The sequence below is a fragment of the Notamacropus eugenii genome, chromosome 5, assembly GCF_028372415.1.
Source record: "Notamacropus eugenii isolate mMacEug1 chromosome 5, mMacEug1.pri_v2, whole genome shotgun sequence".
Classification (NCBI taxonomy): domain Eukaryota; kingdom Metazoa; phylum Chordata; class Mammalia; order Diprotodontia; family Macropodidae; genus Notamacropus; species Notamacropus eugenii.
This window is the reverse complement of record NC_092876.1, coordinates 204,716,744-204,740,909: the sequence shown is the minus strand read 5'-3', so window position 1 is coordinate 204,740,909 and position 24,166 is coordinate 204,716,744. Positions and strand designations below refer to the sequence as shown.

Sequence of the window (24,166 nt, the reverse complement as noted above, 5' to 3'; positions counted from 1 at the left end):
CAGACCATTTTCTTTTATATTATGTTTTGTTTTATGGTTTCTCCCATTCATTTTAATTCTTTTATGCAACATGACTAAGGAGAAAATGTATTTAATAGGAACGTATGTGTAGAACCCATATAAGATTGTACGCTGTCCCAGGGAGGGAATGGGGAAGGAGGGGTAGAGAGAGGGAAAAAAATTTAAGACAGATGGAAGTGACTGAGGAACTCTGAAAACAAAATAATTTTAAAAAATTATAGGTGATAATGGATATTCTTATTTCATCCCCGATCTTACTGGAAATGCTCCTAGCTTATCCCCACTGCAATATAATCCCTACTGATGGTTTTAGATAGATGTGACATTATTATTATTATGATCTGTTAGTTTTATTGTTGATATGGTCAATTGGGCTGATAGTTTTCCTAGTACTAAACTAGTTCTGCATTCTCTGTATAAATCTGACCTGGTCATAATATATTATCCTTGTGATAAATAGCAGTATCTCTTCAGATTCTCATATGCTAAGCCACCCAATGGAACATAAGCTTCTTGCAGGGCTTTTTATTTTGCCTTTCATCTTGCCCCTATACTTTTGTACATGGCAAGGCTCAATAAATACTTATGGATCAGATGGGATTGAATTCTCAGAGAGAGATAGTGCATATATGGAATCCATAATAACATGAAAGGCAAGGCTGTCAATAGTAAACTTTACTTGTTCCTCTACTTGAGCATGCAATGTAAGAAAAAAAAGAAAAACTGTTTCTTTCATTAAGTTACACATTTGTATGGAATTATTATACTTACAATCCAGAAAATAATTTAAACATCTTCCTTGCTTTTATAAAAGGAGCTGTCCTATGGCTCACAAGAAAATAGCACATAAATAGACAAACCAAAGGAAATAACAAAAGGAGAGTAAAAAAAACTACTAAATTGTAATTTGGAAGCAGATCTTCTTCTCCTTTAGGCTATTAAAGGCCTGATTTGGGAGAATGAAGGTAATGGTCTGGCTTACTTGTAAGAGCCCTTACAACTCTAACATGGTTAAGACTGTGTACCTTTCTTAAAACTACAAGTAAACTAGAGTAGTCACTTAGATATTATGTCATATCTAAAAATTTCCATTTGATGGCATGTGAAAGGAAATAAAATAACAGTGTTAAACAGATTACAGGCCAAGTTAAAAATCACATTTACTCTTATAATAATCCAATTTGCACCATATAAAATTCCACCAATTTCTAGATAATAAATTGCTAAAAATAAATCATGTCATTACAGCAAATACCTATAACTGTGCTATAGTCCTTGAAGGCTTTTGGCTTTTAGTAAATATTTTAGTACCAAAAAACAGAACATAATAAAAATGGTCAAAAGGCCTACTTTAACAAATATTACCACAAATATTCAATGGAAACATAAGCTTAGAGCAAGAAATGCTAACCTGTCAAGGATACAGAGATAGTTAATACAGACTTCAATTACTTATATACAGAAAACATTTATCAATAAACATTTATTAAGGACTCTCCAATAGCCAGACACTGTGCTAAGCACTGGAGATATAAAAAGAGTTGAAAGATAGCCCCAGACCTGAAGGAGTTCACAATCTAATGCAGATAACATGAAAATAAATATAGAAAATTTTGGGAAGATGGTAGAGCACATCAGAAAACTTTCTGCTATCCAAATTTCCTCCACAAAAGACAGATCATCACCTCAGAAGGAATGTGCAGCAGAAAAAAAAAATAAACAAAAGTCAGGGTAAAGCAATTGTCCTCCAAAGACAACTAGAGAAGACACAGTAAAGACCTGACATCCACGGGGCAAGTGTTCAACCCAAGTGAAGTGCAAATACCTCCAGGCCAACTCAGCAGAATCAATAAACAAGCCCTGGAGGTATCTGTGGTGTGAGGCAGCCTCAGCCTTAAAAACTTTCTTCTCCCAGACAGTGTAACAGTCTAACTGCTGAATAGGAGAAGATTGAAAGACATTCCACTGTTGAGGGATGTCAAGCACAGCTGTGCTGAGCAGTCACATGCCAGGCTGTGGCTGGCACTTCCAGGGAGAAGGAGCTAGCAGACACCTGGTGACTACAGTGGCAAGAGGCAGGGACCCTGCTGAATGTGAGTACTTGCAGGAGAGCAGAGTCCCTGGTTTTAGTTCCAAGGAAAAGAGCTGTAGTTTTGCTGCCACATGGAGGGACTGCATGGAGCAAGAGCATTTGCCAGACAGTATGGCTGTGGGCCTTAGCTGTGGCTTAGCAGTGGAGAGGAGAGCTCAAGGTTGGGCCCTGGGGCAGACTGGAGAAAAGGACCTGATGCTTTGGGGTATCATTCCCAGTACCTGGGGACTACAACTTCATTACACTAATAATTGCTATAAAACAAAATAAAACAAAAATAAATAAATAAAAATGAGTACGCAAAGGAGAAAGAACTCAACCACAGGTAACTACTGTGGGGACAGAGAAGATCTGTGCTGATATTCACAGGAATATATCAGAGCTAAAATAGCCACTCCTTTTTCAATGAGAAACATCAACTGCTCCCAAACACAAAAAGAGTCCTCAGGAAAAGTTAAACTGGACTTAAAAATAAAACAAGAGGCACAGAATAAAAATAAAAATAAAAAAAAACCCAAGGACAATCCAAGAAAACCAAGAAAACTATGAAAAGTCAATCAGCCAGAAAAAAGAGAATCAAAAACTTAAGGAAGAAAGTAATTTTTTTGAAAACTAAACTTATATATGACCTTCTAAGATTCCAAGAAATAATGAAACAAAATCAAAAGAAAGAGAAAATAGATGATAATGTGCAACATCTCACAGAAAAATAACTGATCTGGAGAATAGATTGAGGAGAAATAAGAATATCAGATTACCTGAAAATAATGATAAAAAAAAGAATCTTGATACAATATTACAAGAAATTATCAAGGAAAATTGCCCTGGAATTCTAGAACAAGAAGGCAAAGAAGGAACAGAAAAATCCACCAATTACCACATGAAAGAGACCCCAGGAGGAAAAATACAGGAATACCATAGTCAAGTGTGAAAGCTCCCAGGTTAAGGAGAAAATAATGGAACCAACAAGAAAAAAAGAAAACAATTTGAATATCATGGAGCTACAATAAGGACTACACAAGACCTAACAGTCACTATGCTACAGGAATGTCTCTTGGAATACTATATTCCAGAGAGCAAAAGAGCTGGCGTAAGAACCAAGAGTAACTTACCCAGCAAAGAATAATCCTCAGTGAAAAAAAAACTGGGCATTTAAGCAACTGAAAGATTTTCAGGTTTTTGTGACAAAAACAGCAGAATTTAAGGGAAATTTTGACATAACATCTAGGAGAATTATATGGCAAACATTAAAGACCAATAATAAGGCACAACTATAATGTCAAATTGTTTACTCTTTATAGGTGAAAATAACTTTAATGATTGTCATCATTATTTACATAGCTTGAAAAGAAAAATCTTGGGGGGGGGGGTAGGGGAGCCAAGATGGCAGAGTAGAAAGACACACATATGCGGCTCTCCCCATACAGCCCATAAACTACCTGTAGAGAGGGACTCTCAACAAATTCTGGAGCAGCACAGGTGGAGAACAACAGAGTGGAGGAGATTTCCAGCCCAGGATGACCTGAAAGGCCCACAGGAAATGTCTGTTGCACTGAGCAGAGCCCAGCCCAACCTTGGCTGCACGGCATGAAAAGCAGGGTCCAACACCTTGCTAAAGGAGACTCAAAAAAAAGCTGAAGAAAATAACACCTTTAAAAATAGGCTAACTCAACTGGCAAAGGAGGATCAAAAAGCCAATGAGGAGGAGAATGCTTTCAAAAGCAGAATTAGCCAAATGGAAAAGGAGATTCAAAAGCTCACTGAAGAAAATAGTTCTTTCAAAATTAGAATGGAACAGATGGAGGCTAATGACTTTATGAGAAACCAAGAAATCACAAAACAAAACCAAAAGAATGAAAAAATGGAAGATAATGTCAAATATCTCATTGGAAAAACAACTGACCTGGAAAACAGATCCAGGAGAGACAATTTAAAAATTATGGGACTACCTGAAAGCCATGATCAAAAAAAGAGCCTAGACATCATCTTTCATGAAATTATCAAGGAAAACTGCCCTGAGATTCTAGAACCGGAGGACAAAATAAATATTGAAAGAATCCACAGATCACCTCCTGAAAGAGATCCAAAAAGATAAACTCCTAGGAACATTGTGGCCAAATTCCAGAGTTTCCAAATCAAGGAGAAAATATTGCAAGCTGCTAGAAAGAAACAATTCAAGTACTGTGGAAATACAATCAGGATAACACAAGATCTAGCAGCTTCTACATTAAGGGATCGAAGGGCATGGAATATGATATTACAGAAATCAAAGGAACTAGGACTAAAACCAAGAATCACCTACCCAGCAAAACTGAGTATAATACTTCAGGGGAAAAAATGGTCTTTCAATGAAATAGAGGACTTTCAAGCATTCTTGATGAAAAGACCAGAGCTGAAAAGAAAATCTGACTTTCAAACACAAGAATCAAGAGAAGCATGAAAAGGTAAACAGCAAAGAAAAATCTTAAGGGGCTTACTAAATTTGAACTGTTTACATTCCTACATGGAAAGACAATATTTGTAACTCTTGAAACATTTTTCAGTATCTAGGTAGTTGGTGAGATTACACACACACACACATACACAGAGAGAGAGAGAGACAGAGAGCACAGGGTGAATTGAATAGGATGAGATTGTATCTTATAAAAATGAAATTAAGGGGTGAGACAGAAATATATTGGGAGGAGAAAGGGAGAAATGGAATGGGGCAAATTATCTCTCATAAAAGAGACAAGTAAAAGACTTTTCCGTTTAAGAAAAAAGGCAGGAGGTGAGAGAAAAAACATGAAGATTACTCTCATCACATTCGACTAAAGGAAGGAATAAAATGCACACTCATTTTGATATGAAAACCTATCTTACAATACAGAAGAGTGGGGGAGAAGGGGATAGGCGGGGTGGGGGGGGATGATGGAAGGGAGGGCAGTGGGAGGAGGGAGCAATCAGAAGTCAACACTCTTGGGGAGGGACAGGATCAATAGAAGAAATGGGGGGCAGGACAGGATGGAGGGAAATATAGTAGTCTTATACAATACGACTATTATGGAAGTCATTTCCAAAACTACACAGATATGGCCTGTATTGAATTGCTTGCCTTCCCAAAGGGAATGGGTGGGGAGGGAGGGAGGAAGTGAAGTTGGAACTCAAAGTTTTAGGAACCACTGTTGAGTATTGTTCTTGCATACAACTAAGAAATAAGAAATACAGGTAATGGGGTATAGAAAGTTGTTATCTTGCCCTATAGGACAAAAGAGAAGATGGGGATAAGGGAAAGGAGGGATGTTAGAAGGGAGGGCAGATTGGTGATAGGGGTAATTAGAATGCTCAACGTTCTGAAGTGGGGGGGAGGGGAGAAATGGGGAAAAAATTTGGAACCCCAAATTTTGTGGAAATAAATGTTGAAAACTTAAATAAATTTAAATCCAAAAAAAAAAAAAAGAAAGTTTTGGGTTGAGGTGAGTATGATGTGAGTCTAGCAAAATAAAACTGTAAATAGATAAAAAGGAGTAATTATCATCCAAATGAGGCATAAAAGGAAAAATTGATAAAAGAAGCTAGTAGGAGGAAAGGTGAGTAGTGCTAGAACCGTACTTTGATTGAGAATGGGTTAAAGAGGGAACACACACACATATCTAGAAGAGTACATATGTGCTCTAAATTCAATAAGAAATAAGAGGGCAAGGAGATAGAGCAAGTTTTACCAACTCATGAACAATAAACATTATTTGGCAGATATACTCTCAGGTTATTTTATACTGTCTAGGTATTTACACTGTCTATATTTTTTTAGACCACTTAAAATACATAGATAGTATAAAATACCCAAGGGTATACCTGTCAAAACAGAACTATATGAATATAAACATAAAACACTATTTATACAAATGAAGTCAGTTCTAAAAAACTGAAGTAATATGTATCATTCATGGGTAGGTAAAACCAATAATTAAAAAAGACAATTTTATCTAATCTATTTATTCAATACCACATCATCTAAATTACTATAATATCATCTTTGCTGAGTCAGAAAAAATGACAAATGTCATTTGGAAAAAGAAAAGATCAGGAACTTCAAAGAAACTAGGGGAAAAACATGTAAAGAAAGCAGATTCTGAAGTATCAAACCTTAAACTATATTATAAGGTGAGAGCATTGTTGAAATATCAAAAAAGATTATTTCAATTATTTTAAATTAAAATTTTCTTGTAAATATAAAACATATGTAGCCAATAATAGAAGGAATGCAGAAAATTGGGAAATAAAATAAACAATCTTTCAGACAGGATGTGATTGGGTTAGAATATTGCTGTGGAGTAAGAAATGATGAATGCACTCATTTAGAAAAACATGGAAAGACTTGGCCTTATGAAGGAAGATGCTATCCACCTTCAGAGAAACAGATGACAAGTGGAAATAAGCACATCGTGGTTTTCTATATACATATATGAATGAATATCCAGGCATGTATGTGTGTATATATGTATAGATATACATGTATGTGTATGTACGTGTGTGTATATAGATACATGCATCTTTCAATATCCATGCTTAATTGTAGCCATCTCTAGGGCTGGTGGCAGGAGGGGAAAAAAACAAAGTAAAAAGTGCACAGTAGAGACCAAAAGAAAACCTATAAGGAAGCAAAGAAAAGCTGGGCAGCTTTGACAGCAATGTAAAATATTTATTATATAGGTTTCTTGAATTACTGTTTTATACTGAATCATCTTCTATGTTCTGCTGTGTATATGACAATATTTATTCTTTTTTTTTTTGCTGATTTTGCATTTAATTTTTAAAATTTACCGAAAAAGAAAATAAATATAGTCAAAGGAAGATATACACAGGATAAATAAGAAATAATTAACAGAGGGAAGGCACTGGAATTAAGAGGGGTTGAAGAAGGCTGCCTGTAGGAGGTGTGTGTTCGTCCTTTGTGGCCTAAGAAGACCATGTCATCAGACAAACAATGACATGACTTACATTTGACTTTGTTTTGAGTGAGGGAGGGCTGTGCAGGTCACCAGCCTCACTTCTCCTCCAGAGCCATCTGAATCCAGTGACCAGATATTCATCAGGATGACTGGAGATGACCCAGGATGAGGCAATTGGGGTTAAGTGACTTGCCCAAGGTCACCCAGTCAGTGAGTGTCAAGTGTCTGAGGTGAAATTTGAACACAAGTCCTCCTGACTCCTGCACTAGTGCTCTATCCACTGCACCACCTAGCTGCCCTGCCTATAGGATTAGTTAAGACATAAAGGAACCCAGTGAGGCCAGAACATATGCATTCCAGTCTCCACCTGAAGCTCTCTGGTCTTCCTCAGAGGAAATAGCTTGAAGAAACACTGAGAGATGGACTGCCTTGTTTGTGAAACCGCCAGAAAACCAGTGTCAAATGGATCAAAGAGTACATGTTGTAAGATGTACTGGAAAATTGAAAGGGGACTAGGTTATGAAGGGCTTTGAATGCCAAACAGAGCATTTTAGCAACAGGAAAGAGTCTGAGTAGACAGGTGACATGATTGGACCTGTGTTTTAGAGAAGTTACTTTGGTGGCTGAAGAAAGAATGGACTGGAGTGGACAAGAGACCTGAGGTGGGCAGACCCACCAGTGGCCTATGGCAATACTCCAGGTGTGAGGTGATAAGGGCCTATGTTAGAATGGTGGCAGTGTCAGAGGAGAAAAAGCAGTTTACTTGAGAGATAGTGAATTGAATTTTCTGTCAAGATGGGCATATATTGTACAAATTTCATGGCATGGATCCAATATACTTATATATGTTAAATATACTTCAAATTGGTTAAATGTGTTGATTTCTAACATACTGTCTCTAGTAACCAATATATTAGTTTAAACTTTCTGGAGCCCTAACATAGAAGAAAACCACATATTGATCAGATTATGACATAGCTAGATAGACAGTTTGTAGAATTAGTTTACTAATATGTACATATTTTAGACAAGTTCTCCAGGTGGATGATCTGGGTACAAAACTGAAGATGAGGAAACTATCAGGCTGTACTATAGATAAGAAACTGCTTGGCATATTCAACAAATACTTTTCTAAATGAAGATTTTTTTCCCCTCTCTTTCTTTGTAAAATTATTTTGTTTCTTCAGTTATTTTAGTTTAATCTACTTTAATCTACTCACGGGCCATCTTCTCCTTAACTTCCAGCTCCATTGCTTTTCATTTGTTTTCTCTTTCTCTAGTTTTGCTTATCAGTTCTTTTTTCTTCCTTCCTTTTATCTCATTTAAGACTTGCCCACTTTTTTCCTTAGTCGACCAATCTAGCAAAATTCCCTTTCCTCTATTCCTTAAACTTGTTTTCATTATTTTTTAAATTTCATTTTCTGCATTTTTTTCTAAAAATAATTTTCCCCTCATTTTCTTCCTCTTATTTATATTCTAAACTTTTGAGTCTTTGATTGACAGCCCTTAACCTTACTTAGTCATTCTTTGATCTCTGTGTCCCTCATGGAATTAAGAATCCTAATGCAGCTAATTTTAGATTCCCTCTTCTAAACAATTTCTGTGTTATTGCCTTGCAGATCTATCCCCTTGATCCTATCCTTTTCTATTCTGCCTCACTCTTAGAAAGAGTTTGTTAAGTGATCGAGAGGATATTGTCCCATGATAGGAAAATTTGTATGAGCCTGTTTGTGGAATGCATGATTATTCTTTGCCGTCCCATAGTCATTTTTCCCCTTTGTCTTGAAATTTGCTCCTGAATCTATGCCACCTCAATCTGTATGTCGTTTGCCCCTAAGAGCTCTGATTTTCCTTCTGAGGTAGGAGGAATGGTCTCTAAATACCCAAAACCTGTAAATTAAACCGTGGTAAGGTTACCATTTCCCTTGATAGAATATCTTTCCTCTCCCCTCAGAGCACTCATTAGCCCTACCCCCTCTTTCACCACAGAAACAGGATTTCCCAAATTTTCCCCCATGTTGCAGTCCCTCCCTCTATCTACTTGTACATTCTTCAGTGGGTCCTTTTCATCCTGAGGGATTATAGGAATTATCTTCTCTTAATTTTAGCCTTTGACTTAATAAGGGTACACTGCATATTCTCCTCTATCTTCTTCACCCCTTCTCCCTTTTTATACAACTTTTCATTCTGTGAATTGGCTTACCTATAGGTATCTGTTATGAGGTTAGGTCTTGGATGTCTCAGGTCTGTTTCTTTTCTATCAGTTCCATTTGACCTCTGCTTTGACCCTTGTGTACAGACTTTCCTTGTGTACTTTTAAAATGAAAAAACTTTAATGATCTCTGTTATTTTGTTTTTATTACTGTCTTTGCTAGCTGTGCCTCTCACCCCCATTCTACCCCATGCCTGATGTGTTTGCAAAGCAAGTAATATGCTCAGGTCTGTTTGTCTTTGTGGGACTTCTTCAAATCCATCTTGGTTATTGGACGTCCATCTTTTTACATTAATCATTAGGTTCAGGTTTGCAAGATGTCACCTTGGATTGCATGTTGAGTTCCTATACTCTTTTGCAGGCTAAGAATACATTGTTCCATTACCTCAGACAGTTACTAGTGGATGAAGAATAGTCTTGTATTATTTAAATTTTCTTTCCTTCATATTTTAAGATTTTGCAATTTGCCATTCCCCAATCACTTTAAGAATTTGTACAAATTGGAACTGTTAAACTTAAACACTCTCCATCTTAGTATTTGTAGCATCCATCTCCTCCCAACCCCCAGAGGAAATCTGTGTAGTCTTTAGATTGGTATTTTGTTTTCTGTGTCCAGAAGCTCCAAGGAGTTTTCTTGTATAATTACTTGCATTATTTTAACTCTTCTTCACTCGCCATGCTCTTCTGCAATATCTACGATCCTTGCATTGCCTCTATGAAATCTGTCTTTAAAATCAATATATTACCCTTGTATTGAGATGAAGTTTTCTTTTAATATTATTAAATTGCCTTTTGCTTCTCTTCTTTTGGACTGTCTTTCACTTCTGTGTGTATTGTCATTCCCATTCAATTATTCTCTCTTTTATTTCTTTGGTGAGACTTACAGCTGTGTATTCAAATTTCTCTATTCTGCTAATCATTTCTGCTGTGCAGGACATAAATTCTGCTCTCACAATTTCTCTTTTAAACCACTGGGAATATCTTGCTGTAATCGATTCTGTCTTGGGAATCATCAGATATTGATTTGTTTCCTTTTGTTTTGAAATATTTATTGATAAATGTCTGGACTTGTTTAACTGATCTGGAGGTCATAATCTTTTCTGTTATTAATATCTTCTCTGTTGGCTTATCTCCTTTTGTTCAAGGTCTTCAATTAAATTTTAATATTCCTGAGATCTTTGCTAATTTAAGACTTTTTTTTCTTCATATTCCCCTATCACTCACTCCTGACTCCTTCCTCTTAATAGTGGTTTCAGTTTGGGCTGGACTTCAAAGTTTTCTTAGTCTTTTCCCAGCTGGGCAATTCACATTTCACAGGCTTCAGTTTCTACCTCAAGTGTTTTTGGGGGTGAAAGAATAGGCCCTAGCTAGATTATGTGCTTTTTATTTCAATTTAGTGGAGTACCACAGAGTCACACATGCATCCTACCCAAGTTCTCTGGCTAACCAGTGTTGCTTAGGTGCCACTGAACCATAATCCCAGTCCAAACATGTTTTTGTCTTTTGATTTGGCACCAGGAAGAAAGTAGAGGGAGGGGAGAGGTGATCGATCAGCAGATGACAAGGTCCTGAATACATTAACAGTTAAGGATTTGCTTTCTATGCTGTTAGTTCACTGGATTATGACCTCATTAGGATTTCTGGTGACTTAAACCATGTTGCCAGATAAAATCCCCTTACATCTTTTGCATAATTCCTATTTTAGAAAAGTTGGCAAGATTTAAGACATCATAAAAATGGGAGAAAATGTCTAGCCCTCCAACTTGTTAGTATTGTGACCTTCAATTATCTATTCAACACCAAATGTCATGATGATACTCAAGACTTTCTCAAGTCTCTTAGTTTCTTCTATGCTCTGATTGAAGGATTGAATAGTAGAGCAACAAGCTCCCCCCCATGCCTTTATAGAGGGCTCAGAATTTAGTAGGTGACTCTTCATTTTCCATAAGACTTGGTTTCCACTCCACAGAAAATCATGCTGCCCACCATCCACCTTTCGGCTTCCTTATTATATTGTCTTCCCCAGTTAATTTATAAGCTTCTTGAAGGAAGGCGCTTAGTTTCTTTTTCTAATCTGAATCCCTATGTGTTCATCCTTTGTTGCCTAAAAAGACCATGTCATCAGAGAAATAATGACATGACTTGCATTTGACTTTGTTTTGAGTGAGGGAGGGCTGTGCAGGTCACCAGCCTCACTTCTCCTCCAGAGCCATCTGAATCCAGTGACCAGATATTCATCAGGATGACTGGAGATGACCCAGGATGAGGTCATCCTGGTTAAGTGACTTGCCCAAGGTCACCCAGCTAGTGAGTGTAAAGTGTCTGAGGTGAGATTTGAACTCGGGTTCTCCTGAATCCTGAACTGGTGCTCTATCCACTGCATCACCTACCTGCCCCAATTTGAATCCCTAGCACTTAGCACAATAACTGGCATATAGTAGGCACTTAATAAATGTTTACTGAATTGAAATGAATGTTCATTGCTTATGACTAAGTTTTGACAACATAATAAAAATGACAATATCAGCTAAATTAATTTATTTATACAGTGTTATATCAATCAAGTCAAAGAATTATTTTTGTAGAGCTATAAAAAATAATAACAAAATTCAAAAGTAAAAAAACTGTGCAAATATCCAGTGAAATGTTGAAAAAATAATCAGATCTGCCTCTTTTCTTTCAAGATGTAACACAAACAACACCTTCTACACAAAGCCATGCCTGATTACCCCCAACAGCTAATGTCCTCTCTCCCTAATAATCTTGTACTAATTTGTATGTTTCATAACTTCAATTTGTATATGGTATCTCTCCCTATTGAATGAAAGGCCTGTGAGAGGAAAGATAGTCTCATTTTTTAAAAGACCACAACCTAGATGAGTTCCTAGTGAAAGCAGGATTTGATGCCTGTTGATTGATTTATTATGGACTCCAAACATCATGCAACAATACCTCTCACCAAAAGCAGCAAAGAATGGCTGACTAAATCTGTGGTAGCTTCTAAAAAAGAAATACTGAACATTACAGCTCAGTAAGATCCTAAAACTTAACCCTTTAGAACTATTACAATAGAATACTATCATAAACAGCATTATGGGGGTGGGGAGAGGAAGTAAAGACTGAATGCCTGAAAACTAAACACTAAAATACAGTTAGCAGAAAAATTCACTGAAATGATGGCTTTAAAAACTACATAAATTGCGGGAGCTGCTGAGGGGAGACAAGTGACATAATAGCTAGAATTTATATGGCATTTTCTGGTTTACAAAAATCTCTACAAATATTATTTCATTATATCCATACAACAACCCTAAGAGGTAGGTGCTATAATTGTCCCAATTTTACAGAAAAAGGCATATAAAGTTTACATGACTTGCTCAGGGTCAAATATAGCTACTAAGTGCCTGAAGCATTTTTTTAACTCAATTCTTCTTAATTCCAAGTCCAGGGCTCCATTCACTGTACCACCTAATTCCCTCTAATATATCATCATAATAGTGTAATCAAAAATTGATCTCTCCACTGAACACAATTCTTAGTATGTCATTCATTCCACAAAGCATTTATCTGTACTGTGTATTTCCAAGGCAATATTAACCTATATGCTGAGATATTATTTAATAATATACACATATTATATGAGCAAAACTTCAATGTTGCAATATTACACTTACCTAACCCTTTAGGAGTAATGCCACTGCTATCAGCAGGATTAATAACCCAATAGTAATATTTCAGTGTGTGCATTAGCTGTAATACTGTTCCAACTCTGCGTATGGTAGTATAGATGGTAGCAGTTCCAATAAATTCAGCAGATAAATAGGTATACAAAGACAGCTGAACCTAATAAATAATACACAATATGAATGCCGGGAAATTAATGGAACTAAAAAGATAAGAATTAATAGTTATTGTTACAAATGCTCATTTTATTTTACATTAAACATACATACATTTAAATACTAAAATTTAAATAAATTTGAACAAAATATTCATTTATTCCCCTAATTCTCCTTCAAAATATTTGAGTATTCATTTCCCTTTCAATTTTCCTTTTATATGACCTTTGCTCTGCTTTGGTTCTGCTATAATGATTGAGTTATTTCCATTACACTGATCTATAAAAATCCATGATTGGATTTTTTTTTAATTTTTTCCAATTTTTTAATAATTACAAATAATACCATTTTATCAGTCTTTGAAAAGATGTCTTCCTCTTTCCTCCCTCAACAACTATTTTGGGGCATATTTCAAACAAGAGAATTACTGGTAAGAGAGTATGACTTTTGGGGGGAAGGGTGCAGTAATTTTTACTATTTATCACCAAATTGCTTTCTACTGTTTTTCAATTCAGCAGCTTAAATGGTGTATGTGTTTCTATGAAATTCATGAATAAATGTTTAGTTTAGTGTAGCTGCGATGCCCTCTGGCTCGAAAAAGTATATAAAGACTCTGAGATGAGGTTTTACTTTAAGGGTTAATTTTCAGAAGAAGCTCTGCATGTCAGATGAGACTCTGGGAAGCCACTAAGCAGCCCTCTAGCTTTGAAAACCCAGATGTTGGTGCTTCCCTCTCTGGTAACTATGTATGTGTGGTCAGGCAGTTGCATCTGTCTGTTAATTTGTAATGTAGGTGTAATGTAGGTAGTTGCTTACTGTCAGACAGTTTGGAAGTGCCATCTATTGATTTAGATTTCTCTGTATTATCTCTGAAGTTCAGGGTGCTGACTTTTACCCCTGAACTAAATGAATGATACATGTGCTTGATTAAAGTGATTGTTGACCCCTCAAAAGCTGCCTTTCCTTTTATAAAGGCAGATCTAAGAACCTGTGATAACTGGTCCCCCTGTATATGTCAGGGTGCTTACTGTTACATGCATATATATGGCAGGATAAAATGGAAATAATGAAAAGAGGAAAGGGAAAGATATCTAATTGAAGGTAAAACTGAAGCTGAAACCTGAAGGAAGTCAAATGGTGGAGATGAGGAGGAAGAACATCCCTTTAATTACAGAAAGCCAGTGAAAATGCCCAGAATTGGAGTTAAGATATGTTGCTCAAGGGAAAGCAAAGTCAGAATGACTGGACCACCTAGAGTTTAAGATGTAAGAAGACTAGAAATGAGGTAGGAGAGAACGATTATGAAGGACTTTAAAAGACAAACAGAAGGTTTTATATTTCACCTTGAATACAGATGAAATGGCTTTAATATACTGAAGTATGCGTGGGGAGAAGGAAGATATGTGACACAGTCAGACCTCAACTTCAGGAAGGTGAAAATGGACAGGTGTGGGGATCAACTTATGTCAGGCATACAAATTTGCAGGCAACTGCAATAGTTTAGGCATGAGGAGATTAGAACCTGCGTCAAAATGATGATACAGTCAGAACAAAGAAGGGGATATATGTGAGAAGTTTTACAAAAGAAGAATTGACAGACCTTGGCAAGAGTGGATATGGGGAATGACTGAGAGTAAGTCAAGGATGACATGTAGGTTGCAAGCCAGTGAGACTGGGAGGCTGGTGGAGAAAAGTTAGGAAGACAGGATCATTTGTGAAAGAAAGATGAGTTCAGTTTTGAACATGCTGAATTTAGGATTTCTACAGCAGTTCAAGATGTCCAACAAGGGCTGCAAATGCAAATCTGGAGATGAGTAGAGAGGTTAGGATCAAATTGATAAATATGAGATTCATTGAGAAACATGATAATTTAATCCTAATGAAACCAACAAAATAAATAGTAGGAGAAAAGACCTCAAAAGAGAGACCTGGGACATCCGCTTTAGGAGACACGAAGATTCTGCAAAAGAAATTGAGGAGTGGTCAGAGGTGGGAAGAAAACCAAAAATAGAAAGATGTCACAGAAACCTAGAGAAAAGAGAATATTAAGAAGACAGTGAATGACAGTGTCAAAAGTTTCAGAGAAGTCCAGAAGAATGAAGACTGAAAAAAGGCTATTAGATTTGACAATTTAAGAGATCACTGGTAAGTTTGGAGAGATCAGTTTCAGTTGAATAATGAGGATGACTGTAGAGAGTTAAGAAGAAAATAAGAGGAAAGGAAGCGGAGAGAGGTGTTGAAGATATCTTTACCACGGAATTTTAACAACAAAATGGAGGAAAGATATGGGATAATATTCAGCAGAGACAGAAAGATTAAGTAATGATTTATTGAAGAATGAAGAAATCTGGGCATTTTTGCAGGCAACAGAGAAGCAGTCAGTAGATAGGGAAAGACTAAAGATAAGTGAGAGAGTGGAGGTAATAAAGGGGATAATTTGCCAGAGAAAACAGAATCAAATGGGATCCAGAGTTAAAAGGGACCCTCAGAGACTATCTAAACCAATCCCCTCATTTAAGATATTATAAAATAAATAAGTAATGTTCAGATATATTCAAAGCATGCTACTTTTTAAAATATTAGTATGTTTTATTTAACCTTCATTTTTTACATTAGAAATAGACAATATTTATACTAAAAATAAACTTCTTTATTGAAACATTTAAGTAAAAAGAATAAAATTAATGATGATATAATCCATAAAAATAAAAATGATCAAAAAGTATATGACAAAAGACTAGAATTTTTGAAAGACAAGGAGCAAGCACTTAGACCAGGGGTGAGGCCTCAAGGCTTCAGGTTCTCCACCAGTGACTTAGACCAATATGCTCTGCAAATGCCCAAAACACATCTTTTCTTCCTAATACCACACATTGTTGAGCATAAAAGTTACTTGACCTGCAGTAGAATTCAGAGCACTAGCAGCAAACTTAGCTTCAATTTCTACATTAGTGTGTTGTATGTAACAAGTCACTGCACTTCTGGACCTCAGCTGGTTTATCTGCAAAGCAGATGGTGAAGCCCTACAACCACTATGAGGACAGACTCTTAAAAATTTTAAAGAATCAGAAGTGTGAACATTGAGAAAGAGATGGAAAAGTCAAGTGAATCCAAGTAACTTCTGGACAGCTCCCAATGGTACAAGATACCACAGACATTTAAAAATATTTGTAAAACAGAAAGATGAGTTGTACATTTATGAATTTACTCATTCATAAACATAATTGTTATAAATTTTAGTTTCATTTTAAAATGTTTTTGTTCCCAGAAATTTTAATGATATAAAATATTATTGTGAATTTTTTCACTATATCATAAATGGCTAATGTTCATCAAGCCCCTAAATTGTATATGAAGATCCTGATGTAACCACAAAAATAGCATTACATACTGCTCCATTCCTTTCCAAGAACACTATTGCAACTACTGCTCCTGCTGTCACCTCCTCCTCCTCTTTATTTCTTCCTCAGATTGAAACAGTATTTTAAAACTGAAAATTCAATTCCATACAATGCTGTTGTAGATACTTTGGTGGTGGATTTTTTTTGTTGTTTTGTTTTCTTTTGTTCTTTCTTTTTTTTAATGTGATCGAAATATTTAAAACTCGGATTTTCCTGACTTTGAGGACAGATCTGTATCCACTAAAATTTCATAGTTGCCATTTTACAAATATGGAAATATGGAAATCAGAGAAGTTAAGGGATTTATCCATGATAATAACAGATTTGTCAGCTGGTAACAGCAGAGATTAAAACCCATATCTCCTGATTTTAAGTTCAATGCTCTTTAATTTATTTCATGAAAGCCTAACACATTAAAAACATTTTCTCTTAGTCCAAAGCAGTACCAAGAAAAAAAAAGGCACCTTCTTTTCCTTCAGGAAATGGAACTAGAATGAAAGAAAAATCTTCTAGGATATTTCTTCTTGATAAACAGTATGGCATAGCGGGTAGTACATTTGCCTTGTTGTCAGAAAGAACTGAGTCCAACCCTGCCTGTGACATACACTGGCTGTATGAAAGGATTCAGGTCACTTGATCTCTCAGTGCTCCTAGGCAACTCTCTAAGACTTTAGGTTAGAGAGGCGTTGCCTAACTATATCAGTAGAGTTAAGATTCCACACAAGTAATTCTAAAAACATGGAGGAAACCACAGGCCCAGAGAAAAAACAAAAGACTTCAATTCTAAAAGCTAAAAATTACTTTAAAAGAAAATCATTTAACTTGATAAATTAAAATTAAAAGGTTATTAGTATTTTGTTTGAATATTTTAATTAAGGCAAATCAAAATTATATTTTAAAACAAAAGGAATATGAATAATAATCACATACCTTCGCAGGGGTATGTATCCAGATAGCTGGGTTGAAAAGTATATGATCACAAAGCTGCTTCAATAATGGTGCTCCATGAGATAAACCATCAAGATACTTTGCAAAGGACAAAAACTGTTCCAGAACCGCTCTGGTTATATGAACCCTGGATGACTAAAAAAAAAAATAAAAAGTCTTGTTAGAATTAAGTTTCTTTCCAGAATATCACACTGCAAAATGTCAGACATAGTAAAAAAAAAAAAAAATCACATATTAATATAGTTAAGGGTTTTTTTTTTCATAATCCCTTTAGGCTCTATAGCAAGATCAGTTTAATTATTTTAATTTGGTCAGATATTTAAAATATTTTATTCAGTTACAGAAGAAACTGGAATCTAAATAAAATTATTTTTTGAAGTAGTCTGTATCATAACTATTGCTAAGGATAATGTTGACTAAAAGTAAGTTCATTGTATAAAGAATGCACTACACTCAGTACAGTTTTAAAAAATGAAATAAGAAAGATAAAAAACACAGTTTCATTTTCAGCCTAGAGAACTAAATAGTGGGAAAATATTTTACAACTGAAGGGAACTCCGTAAATATGGGTTTTATGATTAAATTAACATATATGTTAATAATTAAGGACTTAAAAGAAAGGGTAGGCATAGAAGATAGTAAAAAAAAAAAAAAAAAAAAAGATTGGAAACCATGGCTAGGGAGGTAAAAAACAAGAAAAGTCAAAGGCTTATAGACCATACAAAAACACTGTGTTTACACAATAAATCAATTTAATTCAGTGAATATTTATTAAGTGCCTATTAGGTGCTAGCCAATGTACTAAGGGCTAGAGATACAAAAAGAAGCAAAAGATAGTCTCTGTCTTCATGGAGCTTACAATAAAATGGGGGAGACAACATAGAAATAAACATACACAAAACAAGCTATTTTAGGATAAATTGGAAATAATTAAAAGAGAGAAAACAATGGAGGGGTTGGAGAAATTCCTGTAGGAAGTGAGATTTCAGTTGGGACTTAAAGAAAGGCAGAGAAGTCAGTGGTCAGAGTGGAGGAGGGAGAACATTCCAGGCATGAAGGTCAGCCAGAGAGAATATGAGCAGGCAAGAGACAGAATATCTTGTTCCTGGAACAGCCAGGAATCCAGTATCACTGGATTGAAGAGTCTATGCTGGGAAATAAGCGTAAGAAGACTAAAAAGGTAGGGACTAAGTCATAACAGCTTGAATGCTAACGAGAACATTCTATATTTGCTCCTAGAGGCAAAAAGAATGATCTAATCTGGAAAATCATTTTAATGGAATGTAATGCTAAGGGAATTTGAAAATCTTCCCTGCCCCTTAATAGGCCCATGTGACCTGCTTTGAGTTTTGGCCCACTCCACAGCTTGAGTCACATGAAACCCATGGTGGGAGCAGCTTGCTGAAAGGGGGAACAGGAAGTATGCAGCAGGAAGAGAGTGAGGTGGAGCTGAGAGAGAGACAACAGGCAAAGCAGAGCAGGTAGCCTGGGTGAGAGAAGGTCATTTTGCCTAAGAGAGGAGCTTGTTTGTGGGGAGGCCTGACTGAGGGAAGGTTTGGGGATGGTGGTCCTCTATTAGCAACATGTACAGATTTCCCTGTTACTATGATGGAACTGGCTTTCTTGTATCTGAATAAATATTTTGCTTTTGTCTTTGAGAAAGAGAGTTTATATTCTGTGAATTTACCCTGGAAATATGCCTGGCATATTCACAGTGACTGCTGTGGGTTATCACATTGGTGCTACATGGATGAATGGAGAATGGATTAGAATGAGTATAGACTTGAGGAAGGCTGATCTACCAACAGACTACTGTAGAAATCAGGTTTGAGCTGCTGAGAGCTTCCATTAGAATGGTGGCAGTGTCAAAAGAGAGAAGGGGACATATTCAGGGAATGTTGCAGAGGTGAAATTGTCAGGCCTTGGCAACAACTTGGATATGGAGGGTAAGAGATAGTGAGGAATCTAGAATGACTACTAGGTTTGCAAGCTGGAAGGACTGAAATGATGGTATTGCCCTTTACAATAATAAGGAAGGTACGAGTGTGGAGATTTTAGGAGGAAAGATCATGAGTTCAATTTGGGATATATTGAGTTTAAGATATCTACTAGATATCCTGTTCAAGATGTCTGAAAGGCAACTGGAAAAGAGAAACTAGAGGTTAGCAGACACTGGGATAGGAAAGGTAGATTTGAGAGTCATCAGCATAAAAATGATAATTATATCAAATATACTTTAGAATGTAGGTGATGATCATGGCAAGCACCAAATAACTTTTAAAATGAAATTTACTATACTTTTAACAGATATGAAACGAGCAGTTAATGATATATTCATCATTTCTGGATCACAATCTTTGCTCATATCAAAGAATAAAAATGAGAAAACAATCGAGGGTAGTCCTACCTGACCTAAGTAAACAACAAGTTAATGCTGGAAAATGGATAAAAGAGTAACACAAACACTTTTTCTTAAGGAAGTTAACCTACTCAAGGAGCTTAGAAAGCATCTCTGCCAGAAACTACTTTTTCTTCTAAAAAATTACATAATTATGGAAGCTAAAGGCAATACAAATTTAAAATTTAAACTCTGGGCAATAGAAGATGAAATTGGAAGAATAGATAAAAAATAAGAGAGATCTGTAAAGATCTGTTATGACAAGCACTTTACTATATCAATGCCAAGTGAACTAGCAGATTTAGAACCTGAAGGCCTGCATGAAAAAATAGAGAAAGCACTTAACTGGCCCAAACCAAGTATGCACAATGGAGGTGCATGTTAGAGATGAAAAAATTTTGAGGCTGTTGAGGAAGAGATGGATTATCAAAGTATTTGAAAGAAGGTAAGCTATCAAATGCTTAGGGGAAAAATCTGGACACTTCTCTTACAAAAAAAAAGAGAATACGATAATAACTTATAAACTATGTATGCATACTTTCTCATCTCTACCAAATTTCCATAAGAATAATCTACATATTCATCAAAGGTATGCCTGAAAAAGGTAGAAGAAGGGAATTGTCAGGCTTCCAGAAATGATATTCTAGGGCAGACCACATATTTAGTCACAAAATTGACAGAAAGCTATGTCAAAAGCAAGATTCGACTATGTTTATGTTGAGAGTTGCTTGACTAAAAAAGAAACAGTAAAATAAAGTCTTATAGGCCACCTTCTACAGGAAACCTTCCCTAACCCCTCTAAATTCTAGCACTTTTCGTCTTTTAATTATTTCCTATTTATCCTATAGATAGCTTGCTTCATATATATTTGTTTGCATGCTATCTCTCCCATTCTATCGTAAATCTTCCTCCAAGGACTATCTTTTTACCTTTTTTTCCCCTATGCTTAGGTCTTATCTATTAGCACAGTACCTGGCACAGATTGGGGGTTTAATGAAAGTTTATTGAATCAATTACTAAACAAAACACACCCAAGTCAACAATGCTTATGTGCCAGGCCCGTCCTTAGTGAGGATACAAAGAAACAAGAAACTAGTCTCTGCTACAAAGAAGCTCACATTCTAATAGGGGTAAATAATGTGTAATTAACTAAGTACAAGCAAGATACATAAGGGATAAATTGTCGATTAATATCTGAAGACACTAAGATTAAAGAGGACTGAGAAAAGCTTCATAAAGAGATTGAGACTTCAGCTAAGATTTGAAGTATGTTTCTCATTCATTTGTCAATATTAAACATGAGGCACAGAATAGAAAGACATGTGCTCACAATGGCATTTGATATTTTCACATGTGCTGTTCAGCAGAGTCCAGCAGAACACAAAATGTAATGGTTATTAAAAAGTTAGGCATATCCCTTTTTCCAAATGACACTAGGCTGGATTACATCATGTTCTGGAACACTACAAAGTTTCGTGATGAAATCAGTCATACCTCAAGAGAGTTTAGCATACCTAAGCACACAGGTAAAACTAGTCAGATGAATTACCTACTGTCTGAATTCTGATATGCATTGGATGGACAACCATAGTGCTGCGTGTGTCTGTGCACACGCACATGCGTGCGTAAACAACAGTGGACATGGTCAATGAGGGGCCTGGTACAGAATGGAATAGTAGAAGGAAAGTAGGCCGGACTACCTTCATGAAACTCAGTACTTGCTCAGTACTTTTAACAACCCCAAGATTTTCCCAGAAACAAAAACCACTGCTTTAATGTCAATGTTTTTCTGGCATTCTTGTTATCAGGACAAATCAAGGAAAACCTATCTCTGAAGAATTAAAGTTAAAATGGGGACACAGGCAGTGACCAAAAAAAATAAAACAGTATTAGCATAATGTAACACTTTTATCTCGTCTAGCAGTTTCTTCCTCTGGACTAGGAAAAAGAAATTTTTTGGTTATATTAGAAAAATTAATAAGGAAAGTTTCTGACACAAAATTAAATAGATGTACTGGATGATGCTACTTCTGAAATCAAGGAAAGAGAGAAAGATCTTAAAATGGTCATAATTTAGAAATAATGAATAAAGGTACTAAATGATGTAGATTTATTTTGTGCGCCTTTATTTGCTTTAAAAAGTTTGCTCAAAACACATCTGTTTTGATATGTTTAGATTGCTTAAGTTTAACTTTCTACAAAGAGATTATCTTTTGATAAATAAGAAGGGAAGAAGGAACAAGGTCGGTCAGAAAGAGGACAATATGGCAGAATCAAGATTCAAAAATGTTTTGAAAAGTTGGAACCAACATGAAATATAACAAGGGAAAAATTTAAATCCTACATTTCTACATAAATCAAGTACATCCGTATGAGCTGAACAGGAATGTCATGACAGTAATTTATTAATTTCCCATTTTGCACTGGCTCATGGAAATTTATCATGTTTCTCTGAATTTCTCAGATTCATGTTTTTCTTTGTGGACATGAGGTTTCCATGGTCCCTCCCTAGTGCATTAAAAAATATTGTAAAAGTTAAAATAAACAAAAAAAGCAAAACTATTCCATTACATTCATATACCACAACTGTTTGGTCACTCCCCAATAATGGGGCATCCACTTGTTCCTAGGACTATCATACGGGGTTGGACTATGAGCATTTTGCTTTTATATGAAACCTTTCTTATGGCATTGACCTCCTTGGGTATGTGACCAATGGTGGAATTGATGGAACAAAGGGTATGAACAAGTTTTTTGCCTATTCTCACATAAATACAAATTGCTTTCCAGAACAGTTGAACCAGTATGCTTGTCTTCCACTTGCCTCTATTTCCATTAGCTGTTTTCATCTTTACCCAACATTAGAAATTTGATGAATGTAAACATCAGAGTTGTCTGATTTTGCAATTTTCCATTGTCAGTGATTTGGAGCTGCTGATTAATGATTCTGGCTATGGATAGCTAACAATTCGTTTAAAAACAATATGCTTTGAGCACTTTTCTATTTGGGAATGTCTTTTTCTCTTATGTATGTGTCAATTTCTAATATATTTTGGATGGCAAAAACATTTTATGCAATGATTTCTCCATACTTTTAAATTTAGCCTCAATACTAGTTGCACTGATTATATTACTGCAAAAGCTTTTTAAATTTGAATTATAAAAATTATCTATTTTGTTTCTGTGATTTCTTCTGTCCTGTCTTTGGCTATAAATTCTTGAAAGATGCCTCTTTCTAATTTTCCTATAGTGTTTTTTATTATGATAGACTTTTTACATCTAGATATCTCACCAATTTGGAGTTTTAACACAGTACACTGCATAAAATACTAATTCTAAGCCTATTTTCACAGCCAAATTGCCTTACAGTGTTCAAAGCAGATCTTGTCTAAAAGATTCCTTTCCCCATTAGTTTTTGTTCTTGGACTACTCTGATAATATCCTCCAGGTGTTCATGGTTAATTTTTCCATTGATCAAAATTTCAATTTTAGTGACAGGCCCACATATCACTATTGTTATATATCTGTTAACAACCAAACATTTTTGTTGATTAAAAAGAAATGAAGCAAATTAATTATTTACAAATTGTTATAATATAAAAAAATGTTATTAAACATCTATTTAAGTACACTGTCCAATACCACAAAGACCTTTAGCTTTTTTAACCAGTGATCTTGAGCTCTTGTGGTGTATCAACCAAGTCTCAAAAGTCACAGGTCAATATCAACTTCAATTATAAGCTATTTCTATTTACAAACTAACAAAAATGAGGCTACCGATATTTACTGTAACAGTCTTCTGTGAAATTACATTACTCACAAAATCACTTATTCCTATGCAAGTGAAACCAATAAATCAGTTCTTATCTTTCAGTTTAAAGCATGATTTGCAAACTAATTTAAAGGGAAAGAAGAATGTATTCTGACAGAAAAGGTGAGTAGGTGACATTCATCCCACTTGGGTTGTACTATATAGTATATGTAGCTTAATGCAAAAGTTTAAAGAAGATATTAACATAGCAATAACATAGAGGGAAAAGGGTCTCCTCCCAAGTAGTGTTTACCTCAAGTATAAAAATGAAAATTTCAGAAATTTATAGTCTTTTTGTTTGATTTTATAATGCAAAAGTTAAGGAAAAACTAAAACAATGAAGTATTTGGGATATATTCTGAACAAAAATGTGTTTTTTGTGACAATAGTGACAAGCTGTTTTAGGAACACAATAGATAAACTTAAACTACACTACATAAAACATGAAATAAAGTAAATGAAATAAAGTTCTTTGTGAATTTGATATCTAAGATCCTTTTATTCAAGAATCTT

The 24,166-nt window shown here is 35.4% G+C and overlaps 1 protein-coding gene across 6 annotated transcripts in view; it reads right to left on the bottom strand.

The window, feature by feature from the left end:
* Positions 1-24,166, bottom strand: part of NBEA (neurobeachin) — a 783,989-nt gene that overhangs the window by 603,731 nt on the left and 156,092 nt on the right. For all 6 annotated transcript variants that reach the window (XM_072611897.1, XM_072611896.1, XM_072611899.1 and 3 more), the window contains 2 exons: positions 17,427-17,579; positions 12,931-13,099 (listed from right to left, as the gene is read on the bottom strand). In XM_072611897.1, the coding sequence (XP_072467998.1) occupies positions 12,931-13,099; positions 17,427-17,579 (322 nt within the window). The remainder of the gene's footprint in view (positions 1-12,930; positions 13,100-17,426; positions 17,580-24,166) is intronic.